This window comes from Buteo buteo, chromosome 27, assembly GCF_964188355.1.
Source record: "Buteo buteo chromosome 27, bButBut1.hap1.1, whole genome shotgun sequence".
NCBI classification, from domain to species: Eukaryota; Metazoa; Chordata; class Aves; order Accipitriformes; family Accipitridae; genus Buteo; species Buteo buteo.
The window spans coordinates 11139976-11165018 of record NC_134197.1 but is presented as its reverse complement, the minus strand read 5'-3'; the positions used below and the strand labels follow the sequence as shown (position 1 = coordinate 11165018).

Genomic DNA, 25043 nt, shown 5'->3' with positions numbered 1-25043 from the left:
CATAAAGTATGCCATAATTACTACACAATTGATCCAAAATAGTTATGTGCTCAGCTCTCTGAAAGCACATGTTTCTAGAATTAATTCTCTTAAGATCTGGAAAAGAAAGACTGGTTATTCATGAATACACAGACATTGTCAATGAAATATCTAGCTGATTAAAAAGAGTTCTAAAGTTTTCATGTATTCCCACAAGACCAAAGAAAAAAATCCACTACGAACAGCTTAAGATGCAGTAATAATTTCAGTAGTAATTACATATGTAAAATAATCAGAAACATGAAAGCAACTTTGCTTCAGAGCAAATTCATCTTTTAAATCCAAAGCGCCCAGTAGTTTTGCAGAGGATATGAGATCAATAATAACTACCAAACCAGTCTACCAAAGGTCTTATAATTACTGATGAACCCCTGGAAACATTCCCCTATCACTTCTTTTTTCCTGAAGAGAAAAAGCATCCATTCTTACCCACTGATTGAAAGTGTCATAAATGTATCTTTCGTTGCTTATTATGGGGTGCTGAATAGTTGAGGCCTGTGCAGCATGTGAGGTTTGATCTGAATCCAAAGATATAAGAATCACAGAAGTGGATTTTTATTTACTTAATTAAACAAAAGGCAACCTAAAATTTAGATAAAAGACAATTACATTTCCTAGGTAATGTAACACATCTACATGATGTACTGGACCTCAAGCAGACTAGCAAGGATTTTTTTTTTTTAAAGGTGTGTTGAACATGACAAATACTAGAAGTAAAACAGAGAGTTGAATATACTAGTTTTAAAAACAACCAATAAAATACTTCTCTCAGTTTTGAGGTTCAAATGCCCCAATGGAAATAAAAACTATGTTTTCACAAAGCAAAATCCTGTCACAGCAGGCTGCAATATTTAATTTGATGCATTTGGCTACTTTTTTAATCAAGTTTTAATGATTACTTTCTGTTTTAAACCACACTAAAATAATACTAAGTATTTAAAGAGTACATTACACACACAAAACATGCAGAAATGGCCAAACATCTTAAATCCTTATAATTCAGGTGGGTGACTTCTCCCTAGCAAAGCTTTTCAAATGCATCCACCAAGTCACTAGACCTGGATGAACAGGTTTACTTTGTGAGTGCAACCACTAATTAGATTAAAACCAAAACCAATCCTCCTCCATGCCCAACACAAAAAATCCACAGAAAATTAAAATTAACACTCATAACAACACTACGAAGTTTTCTAGAAAGTCTTTTGCCTCATCCCAGCTGGACATGTCCCCACCCTCAGAGTGTGCACATACGAACAGCACAACAACATCCTCTGTTGTAGCCGAGAACAAAAATCCTCTTTCTCGGAGAGCACATCTAAGTAAGGACGTTCTGCTCAGAGCCACATGTCGCATGGCTACTTTATACCCACAACAGTATTTCCAGAGCTGTTCCTAACGTGTTCTGCTATTTTTAAAACTATTGCAACAGCAAGTGTAATAAGTAAAACAGAGAAGCATGGTTCTTGCAACTAGCCACTAAAAGTTTAAAAGGAACAGGAAGCCTGAACAAAACCAAGGAAGATGCTCCTCCATCAGTACACTCAAACACAGCTTGCAGCTTATGAGACTTCCATCATCTGCTCTCATGATCAAAATCATATGCAAATCTCTCCTCACTCAGGAAGGCAGAAAATGACTTGTTATGAAAATTTAAAACACTGCAGTCTATCTAAAAAAAGAAGCTATCACATGTATGGATTCTATCACTAGATTATGACCAGCATTCACAATCTTTTTAAAAAGCATGTTACACAAGAGAATTGCACTACGTAACATTAACCTCACCAAATTAATTTTACAAATTAGTAGCTTAAAAAAACTATAAAGAGGGTTTCTTGGTTTTGTTTTTAAATGAATCACATACCTCTATTTGAATATTCCCGGAAGAACTTGAAAACCACCACTGGTGAACTCAGTTCATCTTCAACCTTAAAAAAAAAAAATCAGATATATTTTCACATATTTTTAAAATATTTTAACACTGTGTATAATTCCCTAGACTGCTGAGCAAAGCAGATTATTTTGTTACTGCCATCAAAACAACATTCACGCTATCTCAGTATTAGAATTTAACTCCAGGAGTGCAAGTAAACATATCTGTAAACACAGGAAAGTAAATCATTATTCAGTTAAAGCAGAATTGTATTGATTTAGAGTATGCATAGTTAAAAATTGGGCACTATAAAACAAGACACCTAAGCATGTTCATTAGCAAATATATTGTACTAAATAGTTCATTTAGCTTTAAGTATTTTCAAATATTAACATAAAAAAAATTCTCTTGGAAATTGCCCCAGAATCATTGGAGAACATCAAGAAAGTTCCAGCAGGAATAACAAGATTATAAATGATCCTGCTTTATGGATAGGAGAAACGGACTGGGCAACTTCTGAAAACAATCTGAGACTACATTTCACAATCCTAAAAATGGAAGATTTAAGTAAAAGGGGGAAGTGCTACACCAACTTGAACTCCCAAGGCCACTGTCGTGGTTTAACCCCAGCCAGCAACTAAGCACCACGCAGCTGCTTACTCACTCCCCCTCCACCCAGTGGGATGGGGGAGAGAATTGGGAAGAGAAGTAAAACTCGTGGGTTGAGATAAGAACGGTTCAATAGAACAGAAAAGAAGAAACTAATAATAATAATACTAATAAAATGACAACAGTAATAATAAAAGGATTGGAATGCACAAATGATGCGCAGTGCAATTGCTCACCACCCACCAACCAACACCCAGCCAGTCCACGAGCCACCATTCCCTTCCCCACTTCCCCGTTCCTATACTAGATGGGACGTCCCATGGTACGGAATACACCGTTGGCCACTTTGGGTCAGGTGCCCTGGCTGTGTCCTGTGCCAACTTCTTGTGCCCCTCCAGCTTTCTCGCTGGCTGGGCACGAGAAGCTGAAAAATCCTTGACTTTAGTCTAAACACTACTGAGCAACAACTGAAAAGATCAGTGTGTTATCAACATTCTTTGCATACTGAACTCAAAACATAGCACCATACCAGCTACTGCGAAGACAGTTAACTCTATCCCATCTGAAACCAGGAGAGCCACTAATACTCTTTGAAAAACAATTTTTACATGAATGGTTGCTGTCACTCAGTGATCCATGAATTATCTATTGCTCCAGAAAACTAAGCTGAATATATTTTCTGTACATCAAGTGCTAATTACAACTGGGGGGAGGTGGGGGAGTAAAACCACCAAACCCTATTGAACAGGACATTGCACAGAAACTGAATTTAGAATGAATACATTAGATGTAATTTCTAAAACTATTTCTTGTGTAAAAACCACAGCTGGGATAATTTTTGCATACAATTTCACAGGGTTCACAGTATCATCTCAACAGCAGGGTAAGATGCAGCCAGAATCTATTAGAGAGGCTTACGGAAACTGGTTTCATAAATGTATTACCGAACAAATCCACATTTTAAATGGAATTAAGACAACCTCTGGAAACAATTTCTGGATGTTGTTCTGTCAGCTCCACTGAGTGCATGAGTACAGAGCAATGGAACAAACACAATCTAGAGGTCACACACAAGCAAGCCACACAATTTCATTGAATACCAGAACTTAATTAGAAAGATACCAAGCATCTTCAAAACAATGACTATGATTTAAGTAATATTTGTAAATAATGTTTTAAATCAAAGTTATTCTTATCATTTAATAAGCAAAGATTAAGCTATACAACCGAAGTATTAAATGTAGACTGTACCGAAGTTTTAATGAAATCCAGGTTTTTCAAGTTTTCCAGCAACCTTTGACTCTAAAACACCACAGCAGAAGGGAAACAAAAGGAAGAGACAAATGCACAGTTTTAGAAGTTGAAAACTATTCTGAAAAATATTAAATATTCACTACTATAATTTCTATTTCTGAACAAACCCCTACGATGTGTCAGAGATTCATCCAGTTCTTTCTTGTAAATTTAGAATGCAATGGAAAAATTTTTTTTTATTTTTAGTAAAACACTGACTACAAAGCTTTTTTCATTAAAATAAAGTCTTGGTGTATTTATTGACAAAGTTCCAGAGATACTACAAATCCACTGACTAACTAAAGCACAGTGTGTAGCAGAACAGTTAATTTTCTCAAAGCCATAGGAAGTGGTTATGATGGCTTTCTAAATTATTTTCATTAGAAAAGACATTCTTACATTGTGGTTTAAGACTATTAATAGACTATTATAAAAGCTAAGATCAATCTTAGATGCCACAAAATCTTAATGACTAATGATTCTTTGTCACTCTTTTAGGTCTGTCGTGCCAATAGCTTCTTCACTAACCATTACAGAAAATTTCCATTTCCCTTTTGCCCTTCTTTTAATTTTTTCTAAGTGCTGTACCTTTAAGGAAAAATGTTTTGCATACGAACACTGCATTTTTTAACTAACACATTATATTGGACCTTAATTTTTACTAGGCTAAGGACTCCGCTGCAAAAATAGTGCACTTGCCACTGTTTCTGAAGAAATGTTTTGAAGTCCTTTTTGTCAGGCATTTATAACTTACTATTACTTAAAACAATATGATGCCAAGTAGAGTAGGAAAATAAGAAAGTCTTTCTCTGAACAGCTTTCAAGCAAAATAGTTAAAATAGAGAAGTGACAAAATAAAGGAAGTGATTATGTTACTTCACTGTTTGGAAAGAACAAAGATTAAGTATTTCTCATTAAAAAAGCCTAATAAAATATACCATCTAATAGTAAAAGCACATCCCTCTCCCAAACACTTTACTCTGCTTTTGTAATTTGTAACACAATACAAACCAAGATGCTATACTGTCAACAACTACAGTATTTTTAGTTGATTCTTCTACAATGCATCACAACAGTCAAAAAAGATGTATTAACAGCTATTATAAAAACATTCCTAAGTATAATAGTGTTCTCTGATAGCCATCTAGATATTGCTTGTACTGTTGTTGCTATCTGAACTTTGTTTCTGCTTGGAGACTCAAACTGTTAAATTAGATGGTGAGGATTCTTAAGAACAGTCTCCAACCCATACTCAAAGAAGCAAAGTATCCGTAAACAATGTGCCAACAAGCTGTTGCTTACTAGTTGTGAGGCATGCTTTATCCTCTCCACAATCCCATCATGGCCCAGGTACTGCAAGGAGAGCCACAGTGGCAGGGCACGGAGCTTCTCTACAGGCTGACTCGATGTCAGCCCAGCTGCTAAGGACTAAAGAGGAAAATAAACAATAAACAAACCACTATTAACCTCTCTTCAATTATTCCATTTTTGCCAGCTTATGGAGTATGTCACAGCTTAAATAGGGGAGCTTTTGCAAATTATAATTTAGATACTTATTAAGAAAAAGTCACTATACCATGATCAAAATTAAAGTTTCAAGATCTTGAGAACAATGCCTGAGAAGCTGGACATACCAAAGATGGATCCTCATGTCTGTAGAGTGTCACTGCAGGCACAGCCGGAAGACCCAGCCAGGAACCCAGAGTAAGAGTCATACTGTCACATTTTGTAGCAGCCTGAAGTTTATTACAATAAGCAGAATATAAGCCATATATATTTTTATTAGATCTTGACCTTAAAATCTAGAGCACATTATTAAAGTTTCTAGACGTAGTAAAACATACCAGTACAGAAGAGGAGACATAACCCAAAGCCAAAGTTGCCAAATTCACACTAGAAAAAGAAAGTGGTTTTAGCACATACTAAATATTTATTAAGAGATAACATTTTAATTTTCAGTTTAAATATATCATGGTGATGTGTAAAGGGAAGTAATTTTTGTTCTTATATTTTTTATTAACAATGCAGTAGATGTTGCTACATGGTCTTCCAAGATTGAAAACCCAAAAGTAAAAATCCATTTTAATCTAAAAAAGTTTCCGTCCAACCTTTGGGGAAATCATTCCCCAAAGTCTTACCCGTAATTCAGCATCAATCTGGGATCAGAAATAAACAGCATGCAAATATAACATTATACAATGAAGTATCAGGAGAAAAAAAGTTTCTACTCCAGGCTCAAAAAAATTAGTCTTAGAGGACTGGAGTCTTCATTAACATTGTCTAAGTTCTTGGAATTTCTTTTCCTCTTGGTTTAATCCTCCTCCCAGTTATGTTGCACATTGTACTTGCAGCAGTCGTCTTGACAACCTTCATTAAAGTGTCATCTCTTCCGCACTCAGTTCATTCTCCTTCCTCATTCTCAATAATCACTGTATAATGTCTCCCCTGACTTGTTCTATAAGGTCTTTTTATTTATGCTCCAAGCTCTTCAAAGCAAGGGCAGATAAGATTACCATCTGAGTAAAAGTAACGACTAACCTATGCTGAAATAACCACTCCAGTTAATTATTCCTGCATATGTAAAACAATTCATATGTCATACAGTGACAAAATTATAACTGTATAAAATGCTTAATATGACAAAAATAAAGATGGTCCTATGACTCTCTGGTTAGCTGTAAAATTATGTGCTGTCCATTAGTTAATGAATATAGTTACACTGAAATAAATTTCGAGTTTCGTACCCTTCTACATGGAGCCACATATTATACTGCTCACAAAGTTCCTTCAGTCGGCCAAGTTTATCTGTGTGCCCAGCACCTGGTGTCCCTTTGTTGAAAAGGAAAAAAGGCAATGACAAAGGATAAGTATGCAAATTAGGACTCTACATAAGAGGACCTCTTGTACTGTTGTCAAAGAAGTCACACAAGAGCAGGAAAGAAGGTATTTAAAAAGAGCCCACTACACAATATTCGTATCTGGTTCATCATGACTTATGAGTAACTGGAATTCTAGACAAAAAAAATAGAGATACTTGTTTTGTTTGTCAATATGTTAAAAATACTTAGAAAATTAGACATCCTAGGCAATAAAAGACTCAGCAGCCTCAGATAAGAAATGCAGACTTTTAATACGTTCAATGTATGACCTCAACTAAAGGAAACTAAACCAAAATTAACATCTCAGATATTTTTCCAAGTCCAAAGCAAGTAACAGTCACCTCATTAATTTGTAATTAAAACAAACTTTGCTCATGAGCAGTTCTTTTTAATTAACTAGAAGAAAAAAATATAGTTTTTAAGGCTAAAGTTGATGGCACACCCATCAAAAAATCCTGAAGTGTTAATGTGAAACTGATTTTCAACAAGAGATTTGCACTCACTAAAATAAGTTCTAGTCATATTAATACATCAACTGACATAAGCAAAACCGTAGCAGTACAATTCAACTTCAAATCAGTTAGAACTCCCTCTGGACAGATAATTATTGTGTGGTCATAAAGATATTTCCTGATATTTCTTGACATACAATCACTAAGCTGTTTAACAAAGTATCTTTTTATTTTGGATTTTATATATATTCATGAAATAACATGCTTTTTTTATTGTTTGTCCACAGCACTTACCAGCATTGGCCACAAGCAACAAAGGCAGTTTTCCAGACTCAACATCATCTTTAATCACTCTGTCCAACAAAGCAACATCCTGTTACCAATAAGAACAAGATATGTATTTATAAGTAAGTTTGTCAAACAATACAAAATTGTTTCTGCTGAACTGGAAAAATGCATTAAGAGTGAAAATGGACAGCATTCTGAAGTTCTGGAAGACATTCTTAATGTCTTTGTGGCTTGCAGTTTCTTCTTCTCAAAGGTAAAATAACTTGGAGGTCAGATAACGCATTTGTGAAAAACACAGCACACATACATCATGTAGTTTGTAAATGTACACATGACTACATGTATTCTAGAAATCTTGGACTAAAAAGCACCTTACTAGATGCTATTAAAAATATCTTGCAATTGACAAGACCAAGATACAAGCTGCTGGTTTTTTAGAGGATTTCAATCTATGATTTGTGCAGCTACAACACAGAAGACTTAGAGGTTGAAAAAGTAAGTACATCAATAAGCTTTTCCTAACAACATACTTGACATTCATTTAATGAGGCTTTCAAAAAAAAACCCAAAACCCCAAAAAACCCACCACAAGAGCTCTTAAGGAAGACAAACTTACCATTTGGTGTTGAGATCCAAACATAGTGTTACAAGGCACACGGCACATGCAAGAAAGGGGTAACCCTAGCTGCAATGAAAATGATGGAATTTCAACAACGGAGACATACTCATTTCAAGTGTTCACAGAAACATACAGAGTGACAAAAAATAGTAAACATGACAATAAAAAGCTGGATATTACATTATAAAGTAAGTTTCCTGCTAAAACTTAGAATCAAATTACTAGCAGAGAAAAGAAAACACAGGAGAAATTGGAAAAAAAACAACAATCAACTTTTGGTTAGCACGTCAACTGCATTCTGTTTTTCTAATGAAATACTCGTGCCCTGTACAACAGCCTAAACTCAATCCTCTTTTTCTTGGCCACGCCTGCAACTAATACATCCTATAAGAAAACGTGTGCTTTGTGCATGGGCCATGTTCCACTGGAGGTTCACAGTCACTTTACTACTGAGTAGAGCGCAATCTCCCTACTTGATCATACAGTTCAGCTGACTATTCATGCTGGTAAGTGAAGTTCTTCCTTTGATATGGAGGCAAATTCCAGATAACTTTTGCATCACTAACATAGGGGGAGCTGGGGAATCAAGGTCTCTTACATTTTGATCTTTACCTTGGAAGATCACTAGACAAGTGAAATGTAATTGATCATACTCATCACTGAACAGAAGATTCAGCAAATTAAGAGAACTACAGTTACAGACTGGTTTTTTTTTACCCTTTCATTTAACAGAAATTGAATTAACATCTGATTACTCAGTTCCAACTGTCTGCTCTACGATATACACTACTTCTCAAAATCTAAGATAAAATGCTATCAGTTCTAAGTTCAGTGATCACCTAATGTGGACAGGCTACTGTATAAACAAAAGATAAGGCACCACTGTTAATACCAGGATCTACTCTGTACTCAGAAGCAAAAGGATCCCAAAATACTGATTCTTAGCACTATTTCTTGTATCAAGAAGTTCTGGTCAGTAACTTCATGCAAAACTTGGCTTACCAAAGACACCAACTTACTCCAGTGAACTCTTACCACCTACTTCCCAAGTAATTTTGGCCACAACAAGTTCCATCTATGATACCATTTTTGTTTCTCTTCAGTCTACATTTTTAATCTATTGGTAGTACCTCTGCCTGCCTTCTCCCAAGACTTGAAAAACAAAGGCCCTAAGATCTTGACTCTTCATTTCAGTGCATGTTAAGTTTGAAAAATATCACTAGTGCACTATGCAGTAGTAATGTCTGTATATGGCCTCAATTAGCTTATTTAAGTCTACAAACATTCATGCAAATAAATACTTGGCAAAACCAATAAGTTTTACGACATAATTAGGAAAAACTGGGTTTCTTTAAAGCCCTGGGTTGTCGGAGTAGTCTTGCTTTTCCAAAAAATACTTTTTGAAATGGGATCAGCACAGCCTACTTCTCCCTCAACTGTTTTCCTCTTAAAAAAATAACGTTTATTGAGAATAAGAGTACAGGGGCATCATTCAACCAAATTTTACAATAAATCAGTGTTTGGAAATCCAGTATGTTTGGGCTCGGGTCCTTTTCACCATGACCAACAGCTTATGTAAAGCACAATGCAATCTAGAAACAATCACTTGTTAAAAAAAAAAAAAGTTAGCATGTAAGATCCTTTCAGTGGAAATATTCAGACAATTTCTCTTCCTCCCACTCTATCACTGCTGCAAAACACAGACTGTAAATGCAACCTGAAAGTATTTTTTTCCAGACAAATGGTTTTACTTTAAACATACGGTCCACTACAGCTACTGAGGTTACCCCCAGTATGGACTTTGCTTCCTTTGCCTATGTTTTATAATTATGTTGGAAATCACAATTAATAACGCAATACCAACACACTGTATAACATTTTTGTATTACTAGCTTGCAGATATTTGGCTGGCATCAAAGTATGGTCTCTGAGGTTTGGCTGGCATCAAAGTATGGTTTCACCTTATACTCCCTTCCCCTCCCACCCCCTGTTGTGTTGCTGTTTAGTCACATTGCTATTGTTTCTTCCATGAGGAAAAATAAGTAAGTTTTCAAAATCAAAGTTATGCTTTTCCTAAAATCAGTGTTTTTGAGGCCAAAGCTCAGTCCTCATTCTTCAAAACACCCCTTTTCATGCTGTGTTTCAACAGGCAGACACATCATCCTAAGTCTTAGAAACATAGTAGATTTTTATAGTTTATAAAATTATATATGTCCATAGAAAGGCAAAGAAGAGACAAGGATGAAGGGAATCTGCTCACGAAGAACACTGATCAAGTAAATGTGTGGAAGGAACAGGAAAGCTGCAGAGACAGCCTGCTCAGCTTGCTTGGGGATACATTTATTCAGTCAATACAGTAGCATTGGAAAAAAATCTCAAAGAAGCTTCACTTCTAACAGTGGAAGTTCCAGGCAGACACATGGATCTAAAGGAAAACTTCCACTGGTCCAAACCAATTTACAAGACTGCTGCCAGTACTGTACCAGACTGTACTGCAAGTACCAGTCTCCTGCAGGAAAAGTCTGAATATATTTCTAAAACCTAAATTTCAAGTAGACAATATGAAGCCAGGTAGGTTCTACTTGCAGCTAAAACCCCAACTGATTCACTTTACCTGATTGCAGAGAGCTTGGCCCAAGCCTGTTCTAGCTGCAGAACTAATGTATATGACAGGCTGCTTAGTATATAGCACGTTAAATCCTTCTATTGTATAATCTTCATAGCGTGTGTGAATAACAAGTCGACAGATTTTTAGGAGACCTTCACGATCATCTTCATGATAATATGCTGATCCATTTTCATATCTGCAAGAAAAGCCGAGTAAACATGACCAACAAAACCAATAGTCAGTTTAGTGACTAAAATAACACTGACAGTAAAGGAGCTCAAGAGGACAAAGAAGATGGATAAAAAAACCCTTTTATTTTCCCAGGATAAAGTAGAGTAGAAGGAAACTTGATGAGATCGGCTGAGATTAACAATGAGAGAAGCCTAATATACATTTTCATTTAGACTCAGACATAAAGTAAGAAAGAAAAAACATCTGGGTTCCTAAGGATTGCCTTTACAGAGTTCAAAACCCTGCTTACTAAGAGCAGTGTGAAACACATGAAAGGCTTCATCTGGTTTTAATATACACGTAAATTCTGGACCCTAATTTTAAGGAGACTGCAACCTGACATTCTTTAAGTTAAGTTAGTAAAATTGGAATGAGACACATGAAGGTGAATGGGCAGAAACTTGCAAACTTTATTATGAAATCACAAATCAAGGTATTTTCTAATACCCAAAATTACTGATGTCATTTGTATTTTAGAGTTTGTACTAAATTGTGGTCTTATTTTCAATCTATTCAGCACACAGCAAGACAGTTTTCCAGATGTTTTAAATACGTGAGTTACATAAATTAAGTATATTTTTCCCCAGGAATATTTTAATGATTTAATGGCTATTTTGCCTTCTATCTGATTTATTAGGCATATTTCCTTGGGGCTTGCAGGGGTGTGTGTCTGCTCCTCCCCCACCATTTTTAACCTGTTTAAGAATCAAACTCAGATCAGCGTATTAACATTTATAGTCAAGAAACGGGAGCAAATTAACCAAAGAAGAGATAAGGTATGGGTGTTGTCAATTTATTAAGCAACTTGCAAGCTAGATTTTTCTTTTAGCATTTTTGTGCAACACTGTTGTGGTTTAACCCCAGCCAGTAACTAGACACCACACAGCCGCTCGCTCACGCCCCCCCTCCCAATGGGATGGGGAGGAGAATCAAAAACCAAAAAGTAACTCATGAATTGAGAAAATAACTATTCAATAACTGAAGTAAAATGAAATATTATTATAATAATAATAAATATAATTTTTAAAAAAGAGATGAAACCCAAGAAAAGACAAGTGATGCACAATGCAATTGCTCACTCCCCTCTGACGGATGCCTGAGCAGCGATCTGCCCCTCCTGGCCAACTCTCCCCCCCCCATCTATATACTGTACATGACGTTCTACGATATGGAATATCCCTTTAGCTAGTTCAGGTCAGCTGTCCTGGCTACGGTCCCTCCCAGCTTCTTGAACACCTGCTTGCTGGCAGAGCATGGGAAACAAAAAAATCCTTAACTTAGGATAAGCACTACTTATCAACAACTAAAACATTAGTGTGTTATCAACATTATTCTCACAATAAATCCAAAACACACTGTACCAGCTACTAAGAAGAAAATTAACTCTATCCCAGCAAAAACCAGGACAAACATGTAAGTCAGTGCCTTGCACAATTTAAGAGTGGCGTTTATCAACAAATTTACATACAGGCCCTGAAAAATCTTAGGTTATCACAGACTATCTGATGCACATATACTGCTAAGTATTCCAGAGTTAAACTCCAGAATGACCCACATGCAAACATTTACTTCACCTTTACACAACAGTTCTGTGATCTAACACAGGCAAAGGGAAATTCCTCTAGTGTTGCTCATAGCCACATAAAATGTCAAGAAGCATGAAGCAGTTCACAGCACAGTATTTGTTCAATGCTGTTGCCTATGGGTCAAAAAAGTTTGGGGACCACAGTTCAATAGATACCCAGCATTAATCACAAAATCACAATGTTACTGAATATTTGATTCAAAACAGAAATATTTCTTTTTGTTAGCCATGCCATTTAGAAACATCACTGACACCCTCTCTATATACACATACATTTGTCAAAATAGTGGATTATCTGCAACTTCTCAAATATCATCATTGCACAAGGTTTCAAGATCTTTAAGTCAAAGACATAAAAATAATCACTGAATTTATAAAATAATTCTGATAGAGGTGAGCCCATCAATGTAAGAAAAATCCTTTGTAATTCTAACAACTAAATTAGGGTTAACTTCAGTTATATTTTTACCATTTCATCTTGCACTGCGCTAAAACAAATAAATAGATAAATAAGTAAATAAATCTCAGTAGCGCTGGCAACATTTTCTGAAAGATACAGTATCATGAAAGGGAAAAAGCAGTTTGTTTTTTTTGCTTCAGGAAGAAAGGAAGGAATTTCTAATCAGTGAATCCCCCCACTCTGACACCTCCCCCCAGCTGATCTCCATTCTTCTTCTCTCCTAGAACAGTTTAAGATATCTGTGGTACATGATGAAACAGGCATTTATGAAATATTTCACTGTAGTGTAAATTTTGGTAGTGTCACCTACCATACCTGGAAAAATAAACTAGATCCAGGAAGAGCAAAGGAGAAGTTAACTGAAAACATATTTTAAAACCAGGAAGTACCCCAAGTCTCAGCAACATAGCATATGGCTCAAGAGAGAAGAATTTAGTTAAATGTTTGACCAACCGTATGTCTGCAACTGTACTTTGGTCCTTACCTCCATCATATAACTGTTATAAAAGGATTTTTATGGCAACCATGTTACTAATAAGTTCCTGCCATTCAAAATGCAGTCTTTTTTTTTTTTTAATTAGGTGTTGTGTTTCAGACTTTTCAAAGAATATTTGTAAGTTTGTGGCACAGTGGTTTCTTTTGCTGACATCTTCAGTCCAGCCACACATTTTTAAACAGTTATCACTACCAATTCATACATAAGTTATTCACAGTGACTCACCTGAAAAGCCTGCAGAGCCAGAGAGTAGTATCAGAAAGGATCCTTGTTGTAAGTTTTCTCAGTCTTTCCCTGTCTAGCACTGATATATAAGCAGCCAAACTATGTCCCAGTAGAGCCATGTGACCCTGTTCACCAACATTTTGAAGTCTGCAAGCCAAAACAGAGTAACTGCCAACTAAATAAGTCATGAACATTACAGTAATTTTAGGCTTGTGTGTTTTTACTGTAGAGTGGCAGAATTTGTGACATGCAATTTTAACTATTTAGCAGAGCAGAGTACAGTATACCACAGTCACCTTCCTGTCATTGTGTATTACATACTAAAAACCCAGTGCAGACAAAAGCACTTGCACTTCACTTGGCCTAGCTGCTTACAATAACACCTCAGCATCTTTTTTAGCCAATTAACTTGCATGAGTTGGAATGAAGCACCTTATCTGCACTGGGACTTTAAAATGTGTTAAACACATACCTTTCTCTCCTCATGCAGAGGAAACTCAAAAGGCTTATTATTAATATCTTTAGAGGTACAGCATTCATTAGTTTGTTGGGGGTTTTTTGGTTTGTTGGGCTTTTTTTGGTTGGTTGGTTCATTTTTTAATCTTCAAGTTGTTTTTCAGATGTTGGTTTTCAATAATCTTCTGCAGATTAGTTAGCATTATTTCCATTTTACAGAAAAATGGAAACATTTTATTTTGTCTTTTTTTCCTTTAAAATCTACAGGGAGAGATGGTAAAAATATCGGTATTCAAAGTTCTATAAGACTTTCAGACTTAAAACAACCTTCAGAAAGTAGAAAACAAAATGAGCTGTCACATCAGAAACAATTCCCGTGTATAATTCAATTTAGTAATTAGAAATGAAAGCTTTAAAATTTTAAGAAAGCCAAGCCTAATGCATTATTCTGGTTTGCTGTATAATGTAAGTTTCCTTTAAAAAGTTACACGGTTGCATAGTATCTTTACACTTTAAAACACTTAAATGTATAAGTTCTATAATAATCAGAATATAACAAAATCAGATATCTTCCACATACAATAACTCATATTGGCTTTACCGGTAAGCCTGTGAAGTTTCCTCTTCCTCCTCTCCATGCATTAGGTTCTGAACTAACTGAAGTATGCTCACCATATCCTGGCCACTGGCATACCAAGGTGGAGAAAACAAGAGTCATAAAAAAAAAAAAAAGAAAAAAAAAGGTAAGTACCAGCATCCAACAAAGAGGCCATCTGGGACACTGCATGGTAAGACATGAAGACAACACTGCACTTTTACAGAATTCTGAGTATAGCAACAAAAATGGTTCCTTGCTCTCAGAAAAACAAATCATGAAGACAACGTTGCTGAATTAATTAATTCAAAACCCTACTTAATTATAGTAGGGCACTTCAATAAGTAAGAACTCAAACCCACATAAAAACAAATCTACTGAAATCTGAAAGTTTGGACTGAAAAGTTTGACTTGACAACATTTAATTGCTTATTGCTACATAGCAAAGGAAGGTTATAGCCAAGGATCCAAATTTCTCTTCACATGATCCAGCTTTGTCTCACAAACGCAGCACATCTGTTAAACTACCACCTACAAATATTAGTTTCTGGCAAACAAAAGCTACATTAGACTTCTGACATGATGCACTCTAACATGGTAAAACTGGAAAAGATCCACAACACTTTATTTGCATAATTCCAACTAAAATTTACAGTAGCATAAGAACTTACAGTCTGACAGTTGAAATTGCTTTTTATTCTTAAAAAAGCTAATTCAGTGTCTCCACTCAAAACCAAGTTTAGTTTATGTACACAGAAGACTTAAATAGATTTTGCAATACTTTCTGAAGTGCTAGTTTGGGCTCCTGCAGGATCATCTTCCAAAGAGGCTACAACCAATTTAACTCTTAGTTTTCAGGTACAATGATCTTACCTGCCTTATGCACAAGAGCACCATATAATTTTTTAAGACAGCTGTGCTAAAAAGGTGGGGGGAGGGTGTTTTGGTTTTGTTTTGTGGTTTTTGGTTTTGTTTTTTTTTCTCAGGTTTTCTACCTTATCAGTCTCAGTTTGTTTTTTTTTTTTATCTGGGTGTTTTAATGAATCTTTATTCTATAGCACAAGTTTATATTTACTTTAAGTCTAAATCACAGCTGTAGGCACCAATACTTCATTAAATTCCAACAGTTCAAAATTTCAGTCACCCAGGACAAGTAATCTTTTTTTTCTTTTACATATGTGAGTACGGAAGTAGTTGGTATGAGGATAATCTCCTCCCCCCCCCCGCCCCTACATGAGTATAGAAAAGGTTGATAAATGTTCATGTTTGCATTAATACAGAAGTTGCTTGGAAAACAAACATGTTACATGTATTTTACAGATTCTGAAAAGTAAAGAGCATTATCTAGTTATCACCTACCTGCCTTGGAGTGGTCCAGGAATATCCTTCCGTGCATACTTCTTTTCATTTTCTTCCTCTGCTTTTCTAAGTTAGAGACACAAGAATAAACTATGTATTTAGTTTATGTTTTATAACATCAAATATGTAGTTGACTTTGACTTGCAGAAATACATACTGATGTGTTTGCAATCTATTTAACTGACAACATTTTCCTAAGTAAATCAGATGAGACCAACACAAAAGTTTAGCTCAGACTGAATTAAAGAGCTCCTAAGTTTTGGGTTTTTAGTCCTTTAACAGAAAATGTCAAACTTACAGAAAAGTCTCATATATATATAGGAATTAAAAGTTACTTGCACAGCAATAAGAAAAATCTAACATCTCTGAAAAAACAGACTTGCTGGACTTGCTCTGAATATTACAGAATATACATAAAAATATGTACATTCATTTTAAAAATCCCATCATTTGAGAAACAATGGTGATTTGTATAGGTGTAAGCTTCAGAAAGACAATATGGACTTAAACTACTATGAAAATTAGTTCTTACCTGCTTAATGACAGCAACATTAATAATCCTCCCCTTAGCACAAACAGCTATTGTTTTTGTAGTTGTTATCCTTTGCACATACCTTTGATTGTCTTCTAGCATCTTCATTGCTTCATTCAGATTCTTTCCCATTTCTGCTAGAGTAGGGTCAACCATCTTTCAGGAAAAAAGATAACAACTTTTAAGAAAAGACCAAAACACATTTATCTTACTAAACATTTATCTTACTACTGTCCCCACCACATCCTCAATACAAATTCATGCATCAGCCAGATTCTTTTAATTAGTCTGTGTGTACTCATTTAAAAATAACAATATGTTGAATATCCTGAACTCAAAATAGACGAAATGAGAACATACTACTAACCTAAAATAACCCAAAGAAAACTCAATTGTGATGTGGATTGATAGATCCAATTTTTTTCTCTACGAGGAAAGTAATAACTTTTTCTGATGAATAATAAAAGAAAGAGCATCAGAAGGCAAGAAGGATTTGAGAAACACAAGGTGTTCAAGTAAGTGCTCATTATAATGATTTAGCTAAAAAATTGAGTATGTGCCACTTTAGCCCAACTGAATGATGTTTTTCTTTTTCATAACCACTCTACACCAGCAATAAAACTTCAACTATTCCCTTAAATGTAAAAATTCACATGCAGTCCTATCCAAAATTGAAGAAAAACAAACAAACAAAAACAGAATTAAAAAAAACTGTTAAGGGACACCCTAATCTTTCTACAGAGTATGGGAAACAGAAAATACAATCACAAGTCTTTCAGTGGCAAATCGCATTTAGAAATTATCCTTTTACTTCACCTGAGAACTCATGTTCCTCCACCAAAAAAAACCATTACCATATCCTCAGTTAAGTTGAGACAGTCAACTCTCATGGTGTACAGACTCTCATTAAAAAAAAAACAACAACTAGCCCCTCGGCCATAATAGTAACAGAGTGAAAAAAAACAACCACCAAAAACCAACATAACATCCCCCCCCCAAACAACCCACCACCAAATGAGAAAGCGATCAGTGGATAAGTACAACACTATTCTTACAAGAAAGTTACCTTCTAGAAAATAAGTTCTTTGGGAAGCTAAACACTGAAAAATTTGACGAATGCAGGTTTTAGGTCATTGAGCATTTTTATGCAAATTCAGGGGAAATTTGCATAAATTCACAGTTTTGGTTTTTTTAGATTGCCAGTTCAACTAAGAGGTATTAAACTTGCAGTTCAACTAAGGGGTATTCAAACATGTTCAAATAATAATTCCCAGAAGAGGTTAAAAAAGCTAACATTTCTTACCTAGGAAACACAAGAAGATACCGTTCAAGACTGTTCTAGCAAAGGCAGAAATAAAATGGCAGTCTTCCCTGCCATTTCCCCATTCAGGTTTCCCTGTCAAACTTTTACACTGGTAGTTTTCAAAACACATGAGAAAATGCCTAATCCAAATACTCTTGTAAATCTATTTTTTCCTATTTGTGGTACCTTTAAACGAATTTTTAATCTTAACTTACTGGAGAGATGCCCTTTAACTGGACAAAAAGAGTAAAACTGACCTGCAGCAGGCAGCTTAAGAAAGACTGACATGCAGAAGAGGCTCATCTTCCAGCAGTTGCAACCCTCTAGCTACACAAAACAGGTCAAAAATTCCAATTTCACTGCTGAAACCAGGTAACAACAGACACTTGTTAGAGCGCCTGTCAGGATGGAAGAGCTTTAAAAATCATTGAACTTATTCCCCGTGAATGAGTGACAAGTTCAAAGCCAAGTAAGTAGTATTTTCCAAAGAACTGCTTTTGCTTTGAAGGAATCTCTTTTACGAACTTTAAGCCAAGAAGCCTGGCAGAAGCTTGTGACACTGACACAAGAGATCTGGACAGGAACATTTATCCATTTAAGGATTAGATGCCATCTAGAAGCTTCCAGAGAATGTGAAAGGTATCATCTGGCAGAGTCTGATTTACCTATAGTGATCAATACTAAACTGTATTTGAAAAATAAATATACCCCAATATGAAGGTAGAAGGTAACACCACTGACAAGAGCCATCACATTAGACAGCAAAAACCCCTAAGATACTCACTCAGGTGACCCTGTTAGAGAGTCTCTTCTCCCTTCCTCTGCTTCCCAAATGTACTGTAAGCAGAACCTCCATAAATTCAACATCAACCCTTTTTCAAAAGATAGGCCCACATACCAAAACCTATAGTAGTTAACCCTCTAGACTGCTGCTAAGGTTGGAGTGATGCTGGGGGTAGGAGGTGGTTGTTTAAAAAAAAAAAAATCCAAAACAAGTTTAAATATTAAACTTACACTATCCACGCTGCAGGGATATAATACCTTGTCTGCTACAGTATTTGAGAAACGCTACTCCTAAGGCTTGCACACACCTTCCATCACTGCTGATGGAAACGCACGCATGCAACTGTTGCACACGTGCAACACAGGCAAATACGTTTGCTCATGCAGATGCAGACACAAAAGCAAATTCAATCACAGAAGGTATTGGGATTAATTTACATGAGGATTTTACACTATATTTATCCAGAGGACTGAACAAGAAAAGAAAAAAAATTAAGTTGAGAGTTACCATATGTTCAAAGACTATTTTTACCAAAATATTGAGATTTAACTCATATTATAGCAAGTGGTAGGTGGCTGAAAGAATCAGTAGCCAAGCATGGTCATACTGGATCAAACCAAGAATGATAGCTCTCTGTATTCTGTTGCTTTAGAAGTAGCCAGTAACAGATGTTTGGGGGAAGAACAAAAGAACAGTGGAAGTATTCAGTAATATTTTCCCACAAGGACTCCCAGCATTTAGCAATAAATTTTTTTTTTTTACACTTCTGGATTCTACAACATTCACTGGCTATGAGGGCCACAACTTAATTAAGCACTGAGTGAAAAAGCAGTACAAATACAAAAAGATCAAGACCTCATCACAGAGATCAAAAAAATATACATACACTGCAAGCATTTGATACTCAGAATACAATATACATAGCTAGAAGAAAAATATAACTATGATCACTGGCAATATTTCCATACATTTTCAGTGGTTTCCAGAGTTGCACCTCACTGAAGAAACTCTGAAAAGAAACCTTACTTAAAAAAAAAAAAAACAAAAAAAAACACAGCATTGCTCCTGGGAGCCTTTAACAGAGTGGTTAACTAGACATAATTCACTGTTTGTGGCTCTCTCCCATACTTTAATTCAGATTGCTGTAAAACATGATCAGTGCTTGGAAGGCAGCTATTTGTTTGAACCTTCCTCAGCATCACATGCAAATATTCAAACAGATCTATTGTAGATGAGGACACAAGATGTAGAGGCATTATAAAAAGAGCTCTGAGCTGCTTTTTTTGTTACTAACACAAAATTCACCTGGTGGAATTACATGAGATGTTAAAACCTGCACATGCTTACCTTGTGACTCATCCTGTCTCACTTACTAGTAATTACACATGCATGAAACACTTCTGCCAATAAACTGGCAGAATAAATACATAAAATACAGTTTTAAAAGGCCTAAGAAGTTACACTAAGCTTCATAAAATGCTATGAAATCCAGAAAGTCTTTGAATTCTGATGTGGGTTTAATTGGAGAATGAATCCCTTCTGGTTTTTTCCAATTGCTAAGTGGATATGCAGCAACTTATTTTCTCTTTTGAATTATGGGAAGCAAAAGAAAACCTTTTACTGCTGTGTACTGAATTTTATATACGCTTCCTCCTCTGCTCACATTAGTAAGGGCATGGAGGTGGGAAGCAGAAGACTATCTACTTATTTTAAGCAGCAACTTAAAATTCTTAAAATTCTACTTATTTAAGAAAAATAGGTGTGGCAAAGTTGCAGCAATGAACCACTCAGTTAAGAAAGGTTTCTGAACACACTTTGATAACATGCCGTAATAAAGTAGTACACTGCTTTAGTTTTGTCTGTAAATGAGAGCAAGTGTGTACAAAATCAAATCAGTAATAGAATACTTTTTTCATGTTTTTGAACTGTTTTTAAAAAGACTGGTGGATGAGTTCTTGAATACTACCTCCTCAACCACAGGACAACGCACTTTTTGAGGGGATTAAAAAGGCTGCATTAAATACTGTATTACCTTAGTTTCTGCACTCAGTCCTTCCCCTGGTATCACAGGATCTGACGCGGATCACAGTTAGGCGATCCTTTGACCAGAGGAGTTACAAGACATGCAGTGTCTTTTCAAGCTCTAAGAAGGCACTGGCCACGGCTTCTTCCTTCAAGGTGTCCATTCAGCACCCTGACACCTCCTGACTCCTTAAGCCCTTCAAAGACCCTGACATTCACTATGTACTTCGACTTCTATCATTGTTGCCTTCAAAATGTGTTAATCCAATTCACTAAGGTTAACTTGCCATAGGTTTGATTTACATTTACTTCCCTATTTTGTACCTAATCTGTTACTATTTTTTTTTTTAAGCACTTTGAACTGTAAACTGTTTCCAGTTTTACAGGCAATATGTCAAACCTTTGGGTCACCTGGCAACTGGGGAAGGATAAGGGGCCATTCTCCAGTTGTGAAAAGACTGAACGTTAATTACAAATTCAGAAAGGAGAATGTTGCTTTCATATACCAATGTTTTACAACCTTGATTTTGCACTTCCATAGGCTGTACTCCTAATAAAAGAAAGGGATGATTTTTAAACAGCCAACATAAATTACTGTGTGTCAGAGAAACTCACAGGTGTAGCTCATTACATATTTCATGAGAAGTATGCCTCATTTTCCCACTACATTATTATATTTGCCTAGAAGAAAGTTTTACCATCAAAAACCAAAAACTGTTCTCAACAGTAAATTAATCTTAAACAATATCAATATTCTTCAGCCAAAAGAATACTGTGTTTATTCTCCAGGCTAAGAGAAGTTTTAGATAACAAATAAAAAAAGCAGCTACTTCATGACTGTTAGGCTTGAATGAAAATGGCACTGTATCACCACAAGGGTTCTGCTTATAGGTATTTGCTTTTTTAATCTTTATCACTTCCCTGACATGCAGCAGGATTTGCATGTAGGTCTGCTGTCACTAGTTTTCCCTAAAGTTACCAGGATGTTGTGGTAATTAACACAGTAACAGAAGACAAAAGTCACAGGCTGAGCAAGAAACCAAAACAGGTTTTTTGTGTTTAGGGAAAACACTTCTGTAGAGACAGCAAGAAGTTTAGGTCACTTCTATCAAATTATAAATGGAGGGGCTGGGGAAATCATAGATCTTTTAGCCAAATTTCTGAAATTTAGCACAGGCTTCCAGAAGAACTCAAATTTGAAGTTTACACCCAAAAAGATTTCTTGATTTCAGATACAATTCATTCTAATTACACCACTTATAACACACAATTTTAATACATAAAAAACCCAAAACATTTGTCTGATAAAACAAAGATAATCTGCAAAATCAAACTCTGAGATTGTTGGTGTACACACACCTGTGTGTCAGATTCTACAATTTTCCTCGCAATCCTATTGAGCAATGTTTTCAGTTCTCAGGAAGTTTCTCATCTGCTAAAAAAATCTTTTTTCCATTTGCAAGAACCTAGTGACTGTAGTCATTCAATGTCACCATCCATTACAGCTGATTAGGTAATTCTACCAAAACGCTGCCTTTGTTATGAAAAATACAAAATTTTGATGAATTTTAATACAAGTTTAAAAGAACTTATCACTGACACCCCAAGAAGCTACATGTATAAATACATAAGGAGGAGAGAATCCATGGTTCAAATAAAAGACAGTCTCAGATGTATTATGATAATGCTTAAATAAGCACGAGATAAGTAGACACACATTCCCTGAGGATAAACATATCCCAACTTGGATGAATTTCAAATTCATTTAGGGAGAGGGCTTCTTATATATCATGCTCAAGACTAGATAAAGGGCAGATTGTACAGATTTACAACAATCTTAACCAAAGTCTATTTCAGGAGGGCACTAACTGCTAAGTGGCTAGAAGACAATAATTGTATGGTGACTTGTTATTATACAGAGGACTACAGCTTTTATCATACATGTGGAAAAAAGCCATGATAAACAAGAGAGGAAGTAAAACAAATTATAACTCTTTATATATATCTCTATTTGCATATATTGAAAAATCAGACATGTAAGTTTTTACAGGGCCCTCACCATTATAGACTGCTCCTTACAACAAGAATACAAATAACGAAAACATGGACTTTTCTTCTGTTAAGAAATTTAGGTGTTTAACTCTTACACAGTATTTCTCTTGCTTCTTATGATGACGTAGTCCAACAAAGTTTATAAGGACTTTGTTAGTACTACAGGACAGACACTTGCCCTGTACTAGTGTGCTTTCTTTAAATAACTGCATATTCCACCATTATTCTGCTTGAGTCCAGTTAATAAAGACCATGTTTCAAACTAATATATTCAATTAAGTGTTACTTAAGTAATCAAAACTTTTCAGAACAAGCAGCAGTCACTGTAACTTTTGTCAGCACTAGTAGAGAACTTAAGCTTTTAAAGGCTACCAAATACTCTTTAACACTGTATTCCTCATATGGATTGTAATATATCAAACCACTCTGCTACCAAGTCGTTAACCACATCAGAAAGATATTTCCTGAATTTCCTTGCTATTCATTTTACTAGAGCACATCCCATTCAAACTTCTCTAGACAATTCCGAAGATTACATAAAACCGAACATGCTGCATGTAGTAAATGATGCAAAGGGGAAGGATGCATTAACATCTGTCAAGCACGTAAATTATTTCAAATGTATACTGTCCTCAAAGACATACGACACTAGTGATAAGCTATGTTTGAGCAGCCATTCCATCCTCACTTCTAGGGCAGGTCTTCTGAAGCACAGCAGGTGCCACGAAAGCCAGCAGAAGTGTGGCAGGTCCCAGGTTACTCTACCAGATTCTGACTGACTCACAGTGACAAAAGCAAAATATGTTTTGTCATTCAGTTACGGTATTACAGAATCAATATTTGCCTCATACAGTACACTGGACAGAAGAGAGCAAACACAAGGCAGCAAACACCTCCAGTATAAAATGGGACAAAAAAGTCCAACAATATTTTCTCCAATATCCTGCTGAAGGCTAACATTCCCAGGAAATAAGCTCCATCTTCTTTTTAAGAACACAAACAAAAAAACCCTCTCCTAAAGCATTTCCTGGTAGTTATTCAGACTTTTTACAGATCCCGGACACAGAAAGAGACGGCGTTCGCACAGGCGACAGACGCCAAGCGCCGTGGCTGGGGAGCGGGAGGGGGACACGCCCGCGGGCTCCACTGGTGACTCAAGGCTCCGTGAGACGAAGTTGACTCGGGCCCGTGAGGCACAGCCCCCCTCCGCGGAGGCGGGCCGGGAGCCCCGCCGGAGCCGCGGCCGAGGCGCTGGGGAAAGGCCGCACCGAGCCCCGGCCCGCCGCCGACCCCGGCTCCCCCTCCTCGGCCCCGCGGCGCAGCCCACCGCCCCGCCAGCGGCGCGACCGCCGGGGCCCGCTCGCCCCTCGGCGCCCGCCGCGCCTCAGCCACCGCTCCGCCCGCAGGTGCCCCGGGCCGCCCTCTCCCCCGCCAGCCCGGCACCGGTGCGCCCCGCCAGACCTTCTCCAGAGAGGCGTCCATAGCCGGCGGGGTCCCCGGTGCGCGCCGCCTCCCCACCGGGCACTTCCGCCTCAGCCCCGGCCGGCTCCACGCTGGCAGCGCTGACGAGGCCGCGGCGGGAGGGGCGGGGAACGCGCTCACCTAGGGAACGGCACCAGGCCCGCCCCGCGGCCGAGAGCGCCGCGGCGGACAGGCGGGCGGGATTCGGGGCAGCGGCACCAGCGGAAGGCGCGGCGGGGCCGCGCGCCGTGACAGCAGGGGTGGGGAGAGCGCGGCCCGCTCCGTGTCCCCGCACACCGCCCGCTGCCGTTTCCCGGGCTCCCCCCCCCGGCTCCGGCTGGTGGAACAGTCCCGGAGAACGACCGGGGAGGTGACAGGTACTGGCGCATGCGCAGTGAGCGCGGCTCGGGCAGCGACCGACTGGGGCGCGGAGCAGGGAGGCGAGAGCTGCGCGGAGGCGCCGCCGCCGTGTCGCGGGTTCGAATCCCCGCGGCGGCGGGTCGTGGCAAGCCGCCCCCCGTACCCCGCGGAGGTTCTGCATGGCTCCAGCCTTCGCAAACCTCTCGGCCGTCATCCCGCTGTCGCCAGCTCGGCCTGCAGGGGCTGGTTAACGGTGGCACCGAAACCCTTCCTCCACGTACGGGTCCCGCGGGGGGCCGCTGCACAGCCTCGAAGAGCGGCTTCGTCGGGGCTCGGCGGGACCCCCGAGCGACACCCGTCTCGGGCAATAAGCCGGCCTGCCCCGCCGGGCCGAGCGCGGCGGAGAGGACGGGGACGTGTCCCGTGGGGGCGAGGCGGCGGGAGCACGGCACCCTTCTGCCT

General features: G+C 37.7%; 1 protein-coding gene across 3 annotated transcripts in view; it reads right to left on the bottom strand.

Moving 5' to 3' along the window:
- The window catches only part of PDXDC1 (pyridoxal dependent decarboxylase domain containing 1), a 34478-nt gene extending 9907 nt beyond the window's left edge, over nucleotides 1-24571 (bottom strand). Inside the window, exons 1-15 of one of the 3 annotated variants that reach the window (XM_075058586.1) lie at nucleotides 24222-24571; nucleotides 16682-16755; nucleotides 16068-16133; nucleotides 14715-14798; nucleotides 13658-13825; nucleotides 10667-10856; nucleotides 8050-8118; nucleotides 7440-7518; nucleotides 6559-6643; nucleotides 5659-5707; nucleotides 5449-5550; nucleotides 5117-5242; nucleotides 3773-3823; nucleotides 1904-1967; nucleotides 469-557 (exon numbers count right to left, since the gene is read on the bottom strand). In XM_075058586.1, the coding sequence (XP_074914687.1) occupies nucleotides 469-557; nucleotides 1904-1967; nucleotides 3773-3823; nucleotides 5117-5242; nucleotides 5449-5550; nucleotides 5659-5707; nucleotides 6559-6643; nucleotides 7440-7518; nucleotides 8050-8118; nucleotides 10667-10856; nucleotides 13658-13825; nucleotides 14715-14798; nucleotides 16068-16133; nucleotides 16682-16755; nucleotides 24222-24242 (1317 nt within the window). In that variant the 5' untranslated portion in view covers nucleotides 24243-24571. The remainder of the gene's footprint in view (nucleotides 1-468; nucleotides 558-1903; nucleotides 1968-3772; nucleotides 3824-5116; nucleotides 5243-5448; nucleotides 5551-5658; nucleotides 5708-6558; nucleotides 6644-7439; nucleotides 7519-8049; nucleotides 8119-10666; nucleotides 10857-13657; nucleotides 13826-14714; nucleotides 14799-16067; nucleotides 16134-16681; nucleotides 16756-24221) is intronic. The other 2 variants (XM_075058588.1, XM_075058587.1) reach the window with 2 other exon arrangements.
- Between the last annotated feature and the right edge of the window lie 472 nt (nucleotides 24572-25043).